The sequence below is a fragment of the Sinocyclocheilus rhinocerous genome, unplaced genomic scaffold, assembly GCF_001515625.1.
Source record: "Sinocyclocheilus rhinocerous isolate Xijiao unplaced genomic scaffold, SAMN03320098_v1.1 scaffold1447, whole genome shotgun sequence".
Lineage (NCBI taxonomy): Eukaryota > Metazoa > Chordata > Actinopteri > Cypriniformes > Cyprinidae > Sinocyclocheilus > Sinocyclocheilus rhinocerous.
Genome location: NW_015661886.1, coordinates 49,583 through 63,485, shown reverse-complemented (window position 1 = coordinate 63,485; position 13,903 = coordinate 49,583). Strand labels below are relative to the sequence as shown.

General features: G+C 38.7%; 1 protein-coding gene across 1 annotated transcript in view; it reads right to left on the bottom strand.

The window, feature by feature from the left end:
• The window catches only part of LOC107726800 (ras-associating and dilute domain-containing protein-like), a 37,183-nt gene that overhangs the window by 16,468 nt on the left and 6,812 nt on the right, over positions 1-13,903 (bottom strand). Inside the window, exons 3-8 of the mRNA XM_016536498.1 lie at positions 12,725-12,960; positions 10,326-10,654; positions 4,353-5,027; positions 3,872-3,909; positions 2,198-2,373; positions 1,871-1,983 (exon numbers count right to left, since the gene is read on the bottom strand). Of these exons, the coding sequence (XP_016391984.1) occupies positions 1,871-1,983; positions 2,198-2,373; positions 3,872-3,909; positions 4,353-5,027; positions 10,326-10,654; positions 12,725-12,960 (1,567 nt within the window). The remainder of the gene's footprint in view (positions 1-1,870; positions 1,984-2,197; positions 2,374-3,871; positions 3,910-4,352; positions 5,028-10,325; positions 10,655-12,724; positions 12,961-13,903) is intronic.

The following is a 13,903-nucleotide window of genomic DNA, read 5'->3' as shown; positions in this document are numbered from 1 at the left end:
GGGGGGCCTCTTGGGGCCCCCCTAAGGACGGCCCTGCACACACACACAAAAACACACTGCCAATTTTTCAAGGCACAGCAGAGGTTAATGAAGCCGAAATAAGTGGTTCACACTCATCACACTCCATGCACTGCAGCCATATGAGGTCATTGAGAAACTAACCAGAGCCAAAGGTCCCGCCCCCATGACTCATCACTGACACATTCTTGCCCACCATTCCCACCATTCACAACAACTGATATACAATGGAAATACCTAATGATATGATAAAACCATTCCCAACAGATGTTAACAGAAAAGAAGTTAATGCTCTTAATTACAACGTGTTTAATGATCTGTATGCTTTTTTACCATGGAAATACAATTTCCTGTCACCAACCAATCACCGTACACAGTCTGACATCACAGGTAACAGATGTCAGACTGGCTTCTACAAGGAAATTTCTATGGTAATGATTTAGAAACTAAACTCCTGGTAACTGTTCATTTCCTGATGGGCATTATGACTGCTTTAACTGGACACTCCTCTCCCGTTCTGGTGATGAGAACAGAATATTTCCTGCTCAGGAAACAGATGAACTCTCTGAGTCCAAATGTGGAGGTCCACAGCTGCTTCCCCGTCAGGCAGAGGATGGGTAACTATGGCCTTCCTGTCTGCTCCACTGACAGTCCTCTTAACCCCTGATATGTCAGTTGTTTTCTAGGACAAGACTGGAGTGCCTGGACCGTGAAAGACATAACCTTTCACTATTTATCCACAAAGTTAATCTGCAACAAATGAGTCACATATTTGGAATTTCTTGTCTTCAACTAGTCCGAACTTCAAGGTGACTTCATCACCTGCAGGATTTTCTGCACCACTGAACTGATGCAATAATAACTCTGACATAATTTAATAGAGAATGAGTTTCATGACGTTTCGTTAAGTGTTATTTTAGCACTGCTTATATACTGTTATACAGTAGCGTTATTCATATTTTTAATTAGCTCTTTTTTTTTAAATGGTCAGTTTTTTATTTTAATATCAGTTTAAGTTTTAGTACTGTTGATATGTGCATTTTACATTTTTATTATATTTTTATATATTTCTGTTTAGCATTAAATTATAGTTATTTTAGTTTTAGTATTAGTAGTTTCAGTACTTCAGCTTACTAACATACTTCAGTTCTTTTATTTAAACATTACACATTTTTTTAAGTTAGGTTTTTTTTATTATTATTTTATTTACATGTTATTTTATTTCAGGTTTATTTCAATCACCACCATTTATTATGATTTTTGTTTTAGTTCCCAAGGAGGCATATAAAACATTAAAGGAATAGTTTATTGAAAACTAAAGCAATTCTCCTTATGTTCCATGGAGAAAATAACAATAGACAGAAAATAACAATTTCAGTCTGATTGAACAATGTCTTTAAGACATTTATCAAGGACAACTACAGCATGAAAATAAATGTTGTCAACATCGTGTTCCAAAATATTCCACACTCGTTTAAGAGAGGCAGGGATTTGTCATTAACTTGAGCCTTGAGAAAATACACTGTTAACGTGTTTATTTTCGATTCTTTTGGGAGGAGAGGACAAGTTATCTTGCTCACCGATGGCTATGGCCAATCCCTAGGTCTCCACTGCTTTGTTATGACTTTATTTTGGCTTACAGACTGGAAGCGCAAAATGGTGTTTACACGGTTATGTCCTGTTTCACATATTTTACATCCTTTAGGGATAGGTGGAACATATTTAATGTAATATAAACATTACGTATCAAGAACAATTAGTAAAAAGTTATACTTTTAGTAGTAAAATACTAAATATAGTACTTAACCACACAAAAACTTTAAATAGATAATGGTCTTTCATTTGTACTTACTTTAGTGAGATAGTAGACACACTGCTGGAAGGTGAACATGATGACTTCCTCTAGGACTGTCATGGCCTCCTCACTGGCAGCACGTGTGGACTGGATCTGACAATTCATTGATTCTGAGCAGATGGAGACATGAAGATATTTAGACTGACAGGATCAGGTGCAGGATTGCACATTCACAAAAGACCTCAAGTACCAGCATTCTTTTGTTCTGTGACAAAAAGCTGAAATGAACCAATAACTTAAGCAACAAGCCAAAGAGGCCATGTGTCACAGTGATCGAACACATATTTAGTATAATTTAGGACAACACAGAGCGAAGGCTCGTACCTTTGTCCATTTCCTGTCTGTCCTGCTGTCTCCATGTTAAGAGCAGGGGGACCTCATGTTGGATGAAGTGCAGCAGCTCAATGGAGTTGGACATCCACAGCACCAGCGGCTGTAGGCCTCGGATCAGATCCTTGATGTTCAACACATGCTGCTCTGCTGACGTATCACCAGTGCTTCTGTAGCATAGTAAGCACAATGGTTACACGTTATACATTCATTTATTCAGCCATCCATCTGTCTGCCTATCCAACAAAGAATCATCCATTCTTTATCAGACCAACCAAACATTGATTCTCCAAACCAAGCAACCAAATATCTAAACAACCATCCACTTACCTGTCTAACCAATCAACCAGCAATCTAAACAGCCATCCCTTCATCTGTCTGACTAACCAACCAACCATCTATACATAAAGATAACTGTACATCCAACCAACCAGACATCTATCTGTCTATGAACACCCATCTATAAGCTTGTTCAACCATATAGCTATCCATTTGTCTAACCAACCATACATCTACCTTTTGGCCTGTCAGTCTAAATATCTGCTGAAAATAATCAACCAACCAACCATTTACCTCTGTAACTTTTTTTTATTATATGTCTGTCCAACCAACCCAGCAACCAACTATCTTTCTGTCTGTCTAACCAACGATCTATCCAGCTATGTGTCTATCCATCAAAATTTCTATACATCCAACAAACTAACCAATCATCTGTCTGTCTACATACACCTATTGATTGGTCTGTCCAACCAATTGTCCAGCTTTACATTTATGTCATTTTGTCTAACTAGCCATCCATCTATCAACCTTTCTGTCTGTCTACATGTCTGTCCAACAAACAAACCAATCACCATATCATTATGTCTAACCATTTATATCCAACCATACATCTATTCATTTATCTCTCTAACCAACCAACCAATTTACAATCAATCATCAACCATCCATATAAACATTTATGTATCTGTCTGTCTGTCCAACCATCCATCCATCCATCTAATCAACCAAACCAAACATCTGTCTGTCTAAAAGTCTAACCAACCAACCAACCACCTTAACAACTAATTAAATAAGACAAAGAAAAGCTGGTTTAACTTGGTGCAATGATGCCAGTGGCTTCACAACCTTCTATGCCTAAACACTTGCAAAACAAGTGATCTGTTTTTTTGTTTTTTTTTGCTTCTAGACTTTGAATAGCACCAAAAAGCAAGCAAGCAAGCCATAATCAAAAAATCAAAGATGTTGAGGTTAATTTCCCCCGTTTAGTACTTCCATTTTAACCACTAAGCTGTATACCTCACCACAATATGAATGGAAAAGATAAAAAATCAGGATGTAGACTGAGCAGAAAACATCAACTGATAGAAAATGCCAGCTCTCTGCTACCCAAATCTGCAATTTGCACACGAGACAATCAGAGCCTGAACCACTTTAGCACTGCTGTCTGTAGACAGATTTATTACTGTACACTTCAACAGTTAATGACATACTCAAGTGGCCTTGTCTCTGGTCATGATTGGGCACCACAGAGAAAACAAAAGTGAATTGAGCACCCACAGCACCATGGGTGATAATGAGCTAGTTACTGCCGTCCTTTAAGTTCCCTGCTCTTATTTCAGAGAGGCGAGTGAAAGAAGAATGGTTGCAGAAAGAAATAAGCTCTCTCACATGTCTGGCTGCAGAGCTGCGAGTTCTTTTGTTCTTTCCTGTGGAGGAGAAAAAAAAAACCATCTCAGAAGAACAGATCTGTTTAAGTGTACCACAACCTTTAATCTCTGATGACAACAATGACCTATTTTAGCTATCCAAAAGGTGTCTCAAACAGGACATGTTCTTGTGTTCAGTACTCAGTTGGTTTTAAATTGCATCATATGGACACCATAGACTTCAATACCCCATAGTACTAAATGGTTACTACTATAATGAACCATGTTATATATACACATGTTACTCCAAAGTACTTTCCTATACATTCTCGTTGGCTGTTCCATAATCTGTTCTAACAGCCTGTATAGTAAGATGGTACTATTGTGGTACTCCACAGGTATTTCAAATAATACCAAGGAACTATCATGGTATAAATGTCAAAAATCTCCATGGTATTACTATGGCGTTGGCTGCTTTTTGTACTCCATAAACTCCCACTCACCCACATGGTGAGCTGGACTTGATTAGCAATGGAGAGCAGCAATTTCCGGAGGTCAACCAACTCAAAGTTGGTGGCGGAGTGCTGAATGCACAAACACAGCAGAAAGGCTGGAGTAAGTTTGGGTTCTTCCCCTCCTGGGTCCACCCTACTGAGAATCTTCTCCAAGACTTGATCTTCATGCTGCACCTGATAGGACAACGAGAGCACTTTGCCCTCCAAGTCCCTCCAGCGGGCGGCCATTTTTTGAGTCCTCCTCCTCCTGACGGATGTTCCACACAGTTTACAGGGTGATGCTGTGGCTGGAGGACACAGAGTGGCCATCCAGGATGGGGTCTGGAAGGCTCCTGAGGTCGTAGGGTCCTTGAACATAAAGAGATAGTGCTGCCCGAGCCCCACCAGGTCCCCTGGACACAACTCAACCTCGTCATCAAGGGGGACGCCGTTGTGCGTAACAAGTGCGCTGTGGAGGGGTCTGAGCATGGTTCGCATCTTGCTACTTCCCTTGGTTTGGTCACTGGTGGCGTCTAGACGCTGTACGCAGCAGTGCTGAGGTAGGATGTCAGGGGCAAAGAGTAGGACGTCCACTTTTAGGGTCTCTTCATTGTTACCAGTGGAGGATTCAATGGAGGAGCCAAATATACAACTGTTCCCACTCATCAGATAGATCAGAAAGTCCTGAGAAGAGATTAACAGCAAAAACAGGAGGTTTTATTAATGTGCGCCAGCAGAATCTGAAACAAAACTAACTTTCAGAGAGTTCACTGACTGTTAAGTACTGGGACAAACCGTGTGGGGGGAAATTATTTATACACCAGGGATTAGAGATTTTGGGATAAATCTGTAAAACTGTATTTGCCTTCATCTTCTCAAAAAAAGTTATTTCCTTGCCTAACACTCAATATGGGTCAACATGGTCTAAATCAGTGGTTCCCAACCCTGGTCCTGGAGGCACCCCAACACTGCACATTTTGCATGTCTCCTTTCTCTGACACACCAATTTCAGGTCTTGGAGCAGGGGTGTCCAAACTCTGTCCTGGAGGGCCGGTGTCCTGCAGAGCTTTGCTCCAACTTGTCTCAACATACCTGCTTGGAAGTTTCTATTATGCCTAGTAAGAGCTTGATTAGCTGGTTCAGGTGTGTTTAATTAGGGTTGGAGCTAAACTCTGCAGGACAGTGGCCCTCCAGGACCGAGTTTGGGCGTCTTGGAGTCTCTACTAATGAGCTGATGACCTGAATCAGGCGTGTTTGATTAAGGAGACATGCAAAACGTGCAGTTTTGGGGTGCCTCCAGGACCATGGTTGGGAACCACTTGTCTAGATACAAAAATGTTATGTGCTGTCACGTTAAATATTTATTATAAATATTGAAAACTCTAGCATTAGCACTGATTATTAATTATTTCTTGTGTTAACAATATAATAATATTTTGCATTAAATGCAGTAAACATTTTATTTTTGGGATGTTTTTAGCTACTACCAGGACCTACTTAAAATAGAAAAATAATCCAAAAATCCCAAACATTTTCTTTACAATTTGTGTGATTACCTAAAATTACATATAATTACCTATATATTTAAATAATAACATTTAGCAGAATTAATGTTGCTGGACTAGCACTAGAATTATGCAAAGGTTGAGTTTAATACTGCTTGATTTGATAAATGTTTTTATAAAAATCTATTGATATAAATATCTTTAGTTTTTACAAAAAGTATAGTTTTGAGGTACATTTGTGAAACATTACATAAAACCCTTCTGTGCCATGTTACTTTTAAAGATAGAATTATAAATATTTAGGCCTAACATTTTAATCAATATTAAGTATTGAATTATAGTTTATAGACAGGTGCATTTAGTGGGAATGTTTTGAAAATTAGGTACATTCAAACACCTCTGATTAATTTCAAAGTGTAAAAGCTGTTATATTTTAAACTAGTGTCAGTTAAAGGTGTGGGACATGTTTTGTTTCACATCTCAAGAATCAATGTGTTATGTAATCCCAGTGCACTGATAATTGATTTTAACAGAAGGAGGAAGTACAGTATAAAGACGGATTTGTCTAAATTCTTCATCTGCTTAAACTGAGGTGTCAAAACAGACTGCACTGTTAATCGATTGATCCACTTTGTGCTGCTAAACCACATGATTCTTCTGCTCTGAAGAAGCGCCTCTCAGGACTATGAGTGATTGACATAGAGCTGATCTAAGTCCCTTAACCCAAGATAATCTCCCAAGCACTTTAGGCTGTAAACTCACTCTCATTCACCCATTTACAAAACTCTTTTGCTTGACACACACTGGAAATAGACTGAGGACCCCATCATGACTAAAGTGGACAAAAAAATACATCTAAGCCCTCTGTAGATGTCAACATAATTCATCATATTTAGCTGTTGGAACATTTCAAATCACTGATGTAAAAATCACATGATCGGAATTTCCCTGAATTCAGACACATACAGTTAGTAGCATGTCTTATCATTTGTGTGGGGAAAAACAACCCCATATGAGACCACATTTACTATGTCTATTTTAATTTAATTACTACATTTCCTCAAGTCGAGAGTTTCCAGTATACGCTGCTTTGTTGATTATAATAGGATGGGAGAAATCCAGTGTAGACATTGTGAAACAGGAATACTAACTTTTCCAGCTAAAAATGTGGAGGCTCAAGGGCCTGTGGCCAAAAGCAAGAGAAACAGCAGTGCGTAGCAGAAGGAGTCGTGTCACTGCCAGGGCTCACCGCAGGCTTAGTAAACAATGCTGATTATTACCTTCAGTAAAGTGCAGCGCTTCACAAGTCCTCACTAACTCCTGATTATAGTTCAGTATTTAAACGAGACAATACGCATATAATTACTGCTAGAACCGCAAACCCGTTTATCGCTCTCTCACATGCATACGCTTTAAGCAAGAAATTGAAATGAATGAAATGTTCATCTTCAACATCTTGAATGAAATTATAATAACCGTCTCTGCTTCTGAAACAATTTTTTCTGGCTCCATTTCACTCACTTTTCGCAATCAGATCAACTGTAGATGGATTCTCATTGAATATTTTGTTTCAACTGTAAACATGCCACATTGAAAACGCTTAAAGAATGGCTTGTGAATGGCGTTTCATGTCTATTTTAAATATGTCTGTTTATTTCTCTGGTCACATTGTATGGTTACGGTTTTCCAGTGTAGAGTGAACATGTAAAAACTCACACACCCTTGACAATGCTTACTCAGTAACACTGAATGAGGAATAGCAGGGTAGCTGCTGTCTCTAAAAATGTGCTTGGCTTTCCCACAGATTGCTACTTTTAACATGTTCTACAAACAATAGAAGAATGACTGTAGCTGTGGTGTTGAAGAGAGAGAATGTGCCTATATTCTATACTCTATATTCTATAGATTTGCTGCAAAGAACTGGCCATTTATCCAGTGGAGGCTCCAGCATCTCCCACAACCCTACAAAGGACAAGTGGATGGATGGAACTACAGATCTGTTTGTTATTTAATTAATCAAATTAATTTCAACTGTTGTGGTGTGATGGAATCAAATGGCACAAGCACAAAACATTATTTAACAAAAATAAGTTTGAAAGAATGAACTAATAGGTATATACTGTTCCAAATTAAGACAAAATGTATCTGGACCCTTTGTGGTTTGAAAAGTTAGTGGATAATATTGATAGAACACCTATGTGATCTTGAGGTGAAATTCTTACATCCAGAAGAAAAACTCTAATTAACATTCTGATAAAATAACATTCAGACATGATAAGTGTTTCCAAATACTTTTTGGGGTCATTGCATACATTTTGATATACACATACACTATCATTCAAAAGATAGAGGTCGGTAACAGTAATAATATGAAATATTATTACAATTTAAAATAGCTATTTTCTATTTTAATATATGTTAAAATGTAATTTATTTCTGTGATGTAAAGCTGAATTTTCAGCATCATTACCTTTAGAATTCATTCTAATCTGCTGGTTTGCTGCTCAAGAAACATTTATTATTATTATTAATGTTGAAAACAGTTGTGCTGCTTAATATGTTTGTGGAAACCATGATTGAACAACCATGAACAAGTTTTGTTCAAGACTTTCTGGTGAATAAAACGTTTGAAAGAGCAGCATTTCTTTGAAGTAGAAATCTTTATAAATGAAGAAAACATTATAAATGTCTCTACTGTCACTTTTGATCAATTTAATGTGGCCAATGTCATTTCTGGGTTACTACTTAGAATATTTGCTTTAATAACAACCATAAAATCAGAAATAGTCAAAAATGTACATATGGGATATACATACGGGTATTTTTTTTAATACGAGCATTGAAATTCAAAATGCGTGAACAGGCCTCAGTCTATTTTTTTCTTCGCTGTTGCCTTTAATCTGTTGGATCTATGGGTTTATGAAGGGCTTGTGGGATTCAGTGTGTTTCTCTCACACGCTTCGGCTCCTCCTGTGTGAGAGGTAACAGCCCTCGTTGTTGACCAGAGCTCCAGTTTAGCTCCTCTCCCATTGCCGGCCAGTCCCAGGATGCCTAGAGACACATGGATCACCTGTCTGTCCAAATCCTGTCCCTCTGACCTGGGCCAATCCTGAAGAAAACTCCATCTCTCTTTACAGTGAGTGGCAACCAGCCAGGATACTCCTCACCAGATTAAACTGTTTAAGTCAAGACTTTACGGCACTGTCAGCAACATGCACCAATGATTTATGTAAGGTTTGGAAAGGCGTCTAAAACTGGGGTCAGAGACATTTGATTACAGTGTGCTTTGGTTGTTTGTTATTTTGACAAATATTGTGATTTTAGACCACTATATGACAGATATGTAGCATCTAAGACTGATGCTGGTAAGATATTAAGGTTAAAAGAACAAAAAAAGCGTCAAATAACACTGAAGCAGCCACTTGTTCAACAGGGTGTGCAAAAAACTGATACAATTTTAAACCTTCAATGTAGTCCAAGTTTCTTCAGATAACAGCAAAAATATAAACGTAAATACCATCAAATCAAACAAGTAAAAATAAGTTTTCAGCTGCTTCTAACAATGAAATATGTGGGTTGAATTGACAAAAAATGTTGTACGCAAATTCCACAACATATCAAAGTTTCACCACTTTGCAGGCAAGTTTGAGAAAAAGTCACAAAATTTCAAAACATCATAAGTTAACCACTGTTTCTGACCACTCAAAAATTTAAATGGGCCTAACTGACCCATTAATACAAGGTCTATATACGGCTCAGGCCCTTCCTTTAATGTAAAATGTGAGATTTTTCATCTACTTCAAAAGCAGCATTCAGTAGTTCTTTAGTTAGCATTAGCAACACTGTTCTCTGTATACTTTCAGTACAGATCCCACAAATTCCCTAGTTGCATGTTCACACTCTTTTTTTGTCTTTGCCTGTTTTTTCTGTTTTCTGTCTTTTGAGACAGGTATTGAGTCTCCTCTACTTGTAAAGTAAAGTGTGTTTCATTGTCAAGTTTTCACTCTTCGCATCACCAAACTACACTATACTACTAGTGTATCTACAGAGACAGCAGTGAGTGTGAGGATGTATAGTGAAACACCATGGGTCACATCATTTCAACATGGCTAAGTACACTGAGGGGGCGACCTGCACCAGATTTAACTATTATGTTGTCTTCCTCTTATGAAGGGTACACCATTCAGACGACATTTTATAAACACACAATTTATATCTTAACATGTAAAAGTTTTTTAAATTAACAACAAACTACTGAATGCACCTTAAATGCCAAAGGTTCTCCTCAGAAGTCCACACAATTTCATAAATCACTGACGCATAGCGCCAACAGTGTGAGAAGAGATGCACTTAAAAGTTTAATACTTAAGGTTTAAGGTTTCAGAAAAATCCTAAAGGAAACCATGGATGGCTATTTTTTTTTTAAAAATAACCCTAATCCAAATACACAAAATAAGAACATCACTGAAGGTCCTACCTGTCTGTGGTTGTATCCTTGCAGCAGAAGGAAATATGGGAAATCAAAGGGCAGGTGGATGGAGTACTGCGTGTTGTTGTCATCGCTGCTTTCCGTCTCCTCTTTCTCTGCGTTGAGGAGGTGAGCCTCTTTATCAGCCTCTGCCTCTGGATCCTCCTGTAGAGGTGCATTATGGGTCTCACTGGCTTCTTTTCCCATAGTGGAGATGTCCATGTCGCTCAAGCTCCTCCAGATACCCAGAGCATCCAGCCCCTCATTCGTCCCATCCACAAACAGAGAGGTGACCCGCGCACGAGCATGCTGCAGCTTTCGGGCTTGGGCATTGAGGCCTGGGGTGATAAATGTTTTTAAAATATATGACTTCAACTTAAAAAATGTATACAATTTCACATTGTCATGCTAAAAACTTATAGACAACCATTGCTTAAGAGGATAATAGCACTGACTATGGCTTAGTCAGACTTCTACTGCATGAGCAACAATTTTAAAGCAGCATAAGCTCATAAAATTATGAAATGAAATGCAATTAAATGGTTTAAGCTGTCGCGCTATTTTGTGGTTATTTTATTATTAAAGTTTTCTTTGAGCTTTCGCCGGTTCCCGCCTCCTTCTTCCCGAACTATGAACTACGTTACAATTATGCTTTCATACATTCTTCTAAATATAGCTGTACATCTGCCACATTTTGTTTAGACGATCTGCAATAAGATGACTATGGATGGGAGTGACGTACAGTGTTGGAAGTAATGCATTACAAGTAACGCAAGTTTTGTAATCAGATTACTTTTTTACAAGTAACTAGTAAAGCAACGCATTACTTTTTAATTCCTTTTTCAAATAAGTAACGCCAGTTACTTTGTTTTCCCATTGATTGACTGACACCTTTCCTGGTGTTTAAGTGCAGAGGCCTTGTGAGTGTTGTTGCATGATGTTACTGTAGTTCTAGACTAAATGTGAACATGCATTTACCCACAACAAAAACAGATCCAGTTTTCCTCAAAACGAGGAAAAAACTGTGAAAAGCAAACTCAGAATATTACAGATACCTGCGATAATTAAACATAACAGAGACTTTGGAATGATTTGGTATGCTGTGACTGTCTTCCCGGCTTTGTTTTTTGTTAAATAAAGTCTTGTTTTTTGACATCTGGAACTCTGCTTCTCCACTTCATTGGCCGCACCCAAGAAAATTCCACAACAGATGTTACTGTAGTTCTAGACTAAATGTGAACATGCATTTACCCACAACAAAAACAGATCCAGTTTTCCTCAAAACGAGGAAAAAACTGTGAAAAGCAAACTCAGAATATTACAGATACCTGCGATAATTAAACATGTAAACACAAAAAAACACTTTGTGTATTTAATCCCATTTTATTAACCAGTGCCGCTGACCTTCATTGATCCAATTTAACCATACCGATAAGAAATTTAGGTGTGAAAGGGCTATTACATTTGCCAAAAATAGAACTTTTTATATTAAAACAAACAAGCAAGCCCAGGCCAGGCCAGATGAGAAAAAATAACACAAAAGTAATGTAACACATTACTTTACATAAAAAAGTAACTAACGCAATTAGTTACTTTTTTTGGAGTAACGCAATATTGTAATGCATTACTTTTAAAAGTAACTTTCCCCAACACTGGTGACGTAACATAAACAGAACTGAAGAGTGCTGTGAAATGTTCTCAGAGCTCAGGCTTTCACACCCAGGCGTTATCAGCTGTGGAAATGGGCGGTCATCTACATTGTTCTGCCAGAACACACAGCGATGGGGGCCGAGCTTCCCCAGTCATCGATTCTCAAGGGAACCCTGTGGAACACCACAGCCCCATGCCAAAGAAAAAACACCCTCAAGAGTGCAGGAAACACGCTCAGAAAGAAAAACAAGCGGCCATTTCGATGTTGGCGGCTGGAGAGCGGTGGGAAAGCTCAGTGTGAGAGCTGATGGGACTATCCCAATAAAACATACTTCTGAGAGAGCAATTTCACTAAGCTTCTTGCTGACAGGCTTTTGTTGGGATAAGCCGTGAGGCACCTCACTCTGTTAAAACATTCCTAAATTGAGTCAACTGGAACATACGTAGATCAAAGGTCAACTAGTCAAAACATCTCTAAAGGCCGTTCACACCAAGAACAATAACTACAACAATAACTATATCAGCGTCTACACCAATGCATGATAACATTCTGATTATTATAAGAGCGCCCAGTTTTGTCGTCTGCCACTTTAAAGGTGATGGATTCTAATTTATTGATTCTGATTCATCGGCTGTAGTGTGGATACTATTCTCACAGAATTAGAAATATTATTAAAACTTAGTTGTTTTAGATATTGTCCTTGGTATGAACAGGCCCTAAACCGCTTATACGTTCACACAATAAATTGCTGCAATACCTGCTGTGATGGTATCTGTATTCTTGGCACTTTGCGCCTCCACGTTTGCTCTTTTCTGGATCTCGAAACGCCTGGAGAATCCATCCTTGGGTTTCCAGAGCGACTGCAACATGAGGGGCTTCTCGTGGTCACCGACAACCCGACAGCACTCTGTCTTCCATTCATGGTCCAATCCAGTTCGGCCAATCACATCACAGAGCACATACGCACTGGAGTCTTCCTTTTCCAAGCAGTACCTGTGAGGCAAGAGAACAGCTCAGCTGACCTTACCTGCTGGACTAATAACGAGTCTACAATGGAAGAGACCAATTACTTGGCATTATGTGTATTTCAAGTCTTGGGTTTGAAGTACTGATGAATTGAAACCAACTGAAAAAATTCTGCCGAATCAATAACTATTAATAACAGACTTGCAGGGCCAAAACCATTGACCAAAACAGTTAAAGGGGAGGTCTAATGCTATTTCATGCATTCTGACTTATTTACACTGTTAAAGAGTTGGATTCTCATGCCAAACATGGCAGTCTCAAGAAACAAGTTGAACGTATGACGGAGTATATCTGTGCCAAATACACTTCTTCAGGGTTCGTATAAGTTTCGGAAAGTTTTTTCGAGTATGGCCCTGTATGACGTCATAAAGGGTGGGATTCCTTGTAAGGGCACTTCTGCCGGAAGAACGGACACACGACAATCAGAGCGAGAGCAAGAGCATGCCACCAAGGTGATTTATTTGGGTTACGCAAGTCATTGGCAGCGCTGCACAGGACTTGCTCGAGAAGAATTTGTCATTTTGTTTTTGGACCATGAAATCAACAGTCACTAAAAAAGTGTGTTTTTGGTTGTGAGGGAAAGATAACCTTAAATTGTTCAGCTTCCCAAAGAACCCAGCGTTAAAGGGGTCATATGATGCGATTTCAATTTTTCCTTTCTCTTTGGAGTGTTACAAGCTCTTGGTGCATAAAGAAGATCTGTAAAGTTGCAAAGACTAAAGTCTCAAATCCAAAGAGATATTCTTTATAAAAGTTAAGAGTCAACCACGTCTACCTAAAACGGCTCGTTCTAACACACCCCCACATGTGTATGTCACCGATGTGGGAAGATTTGCATAACGCCGCCCAAATGTTCACGCAAAGAAAGAAGGCGTAACTTTTATTCTCGCTGTAGTATTGTTGTTGCCGC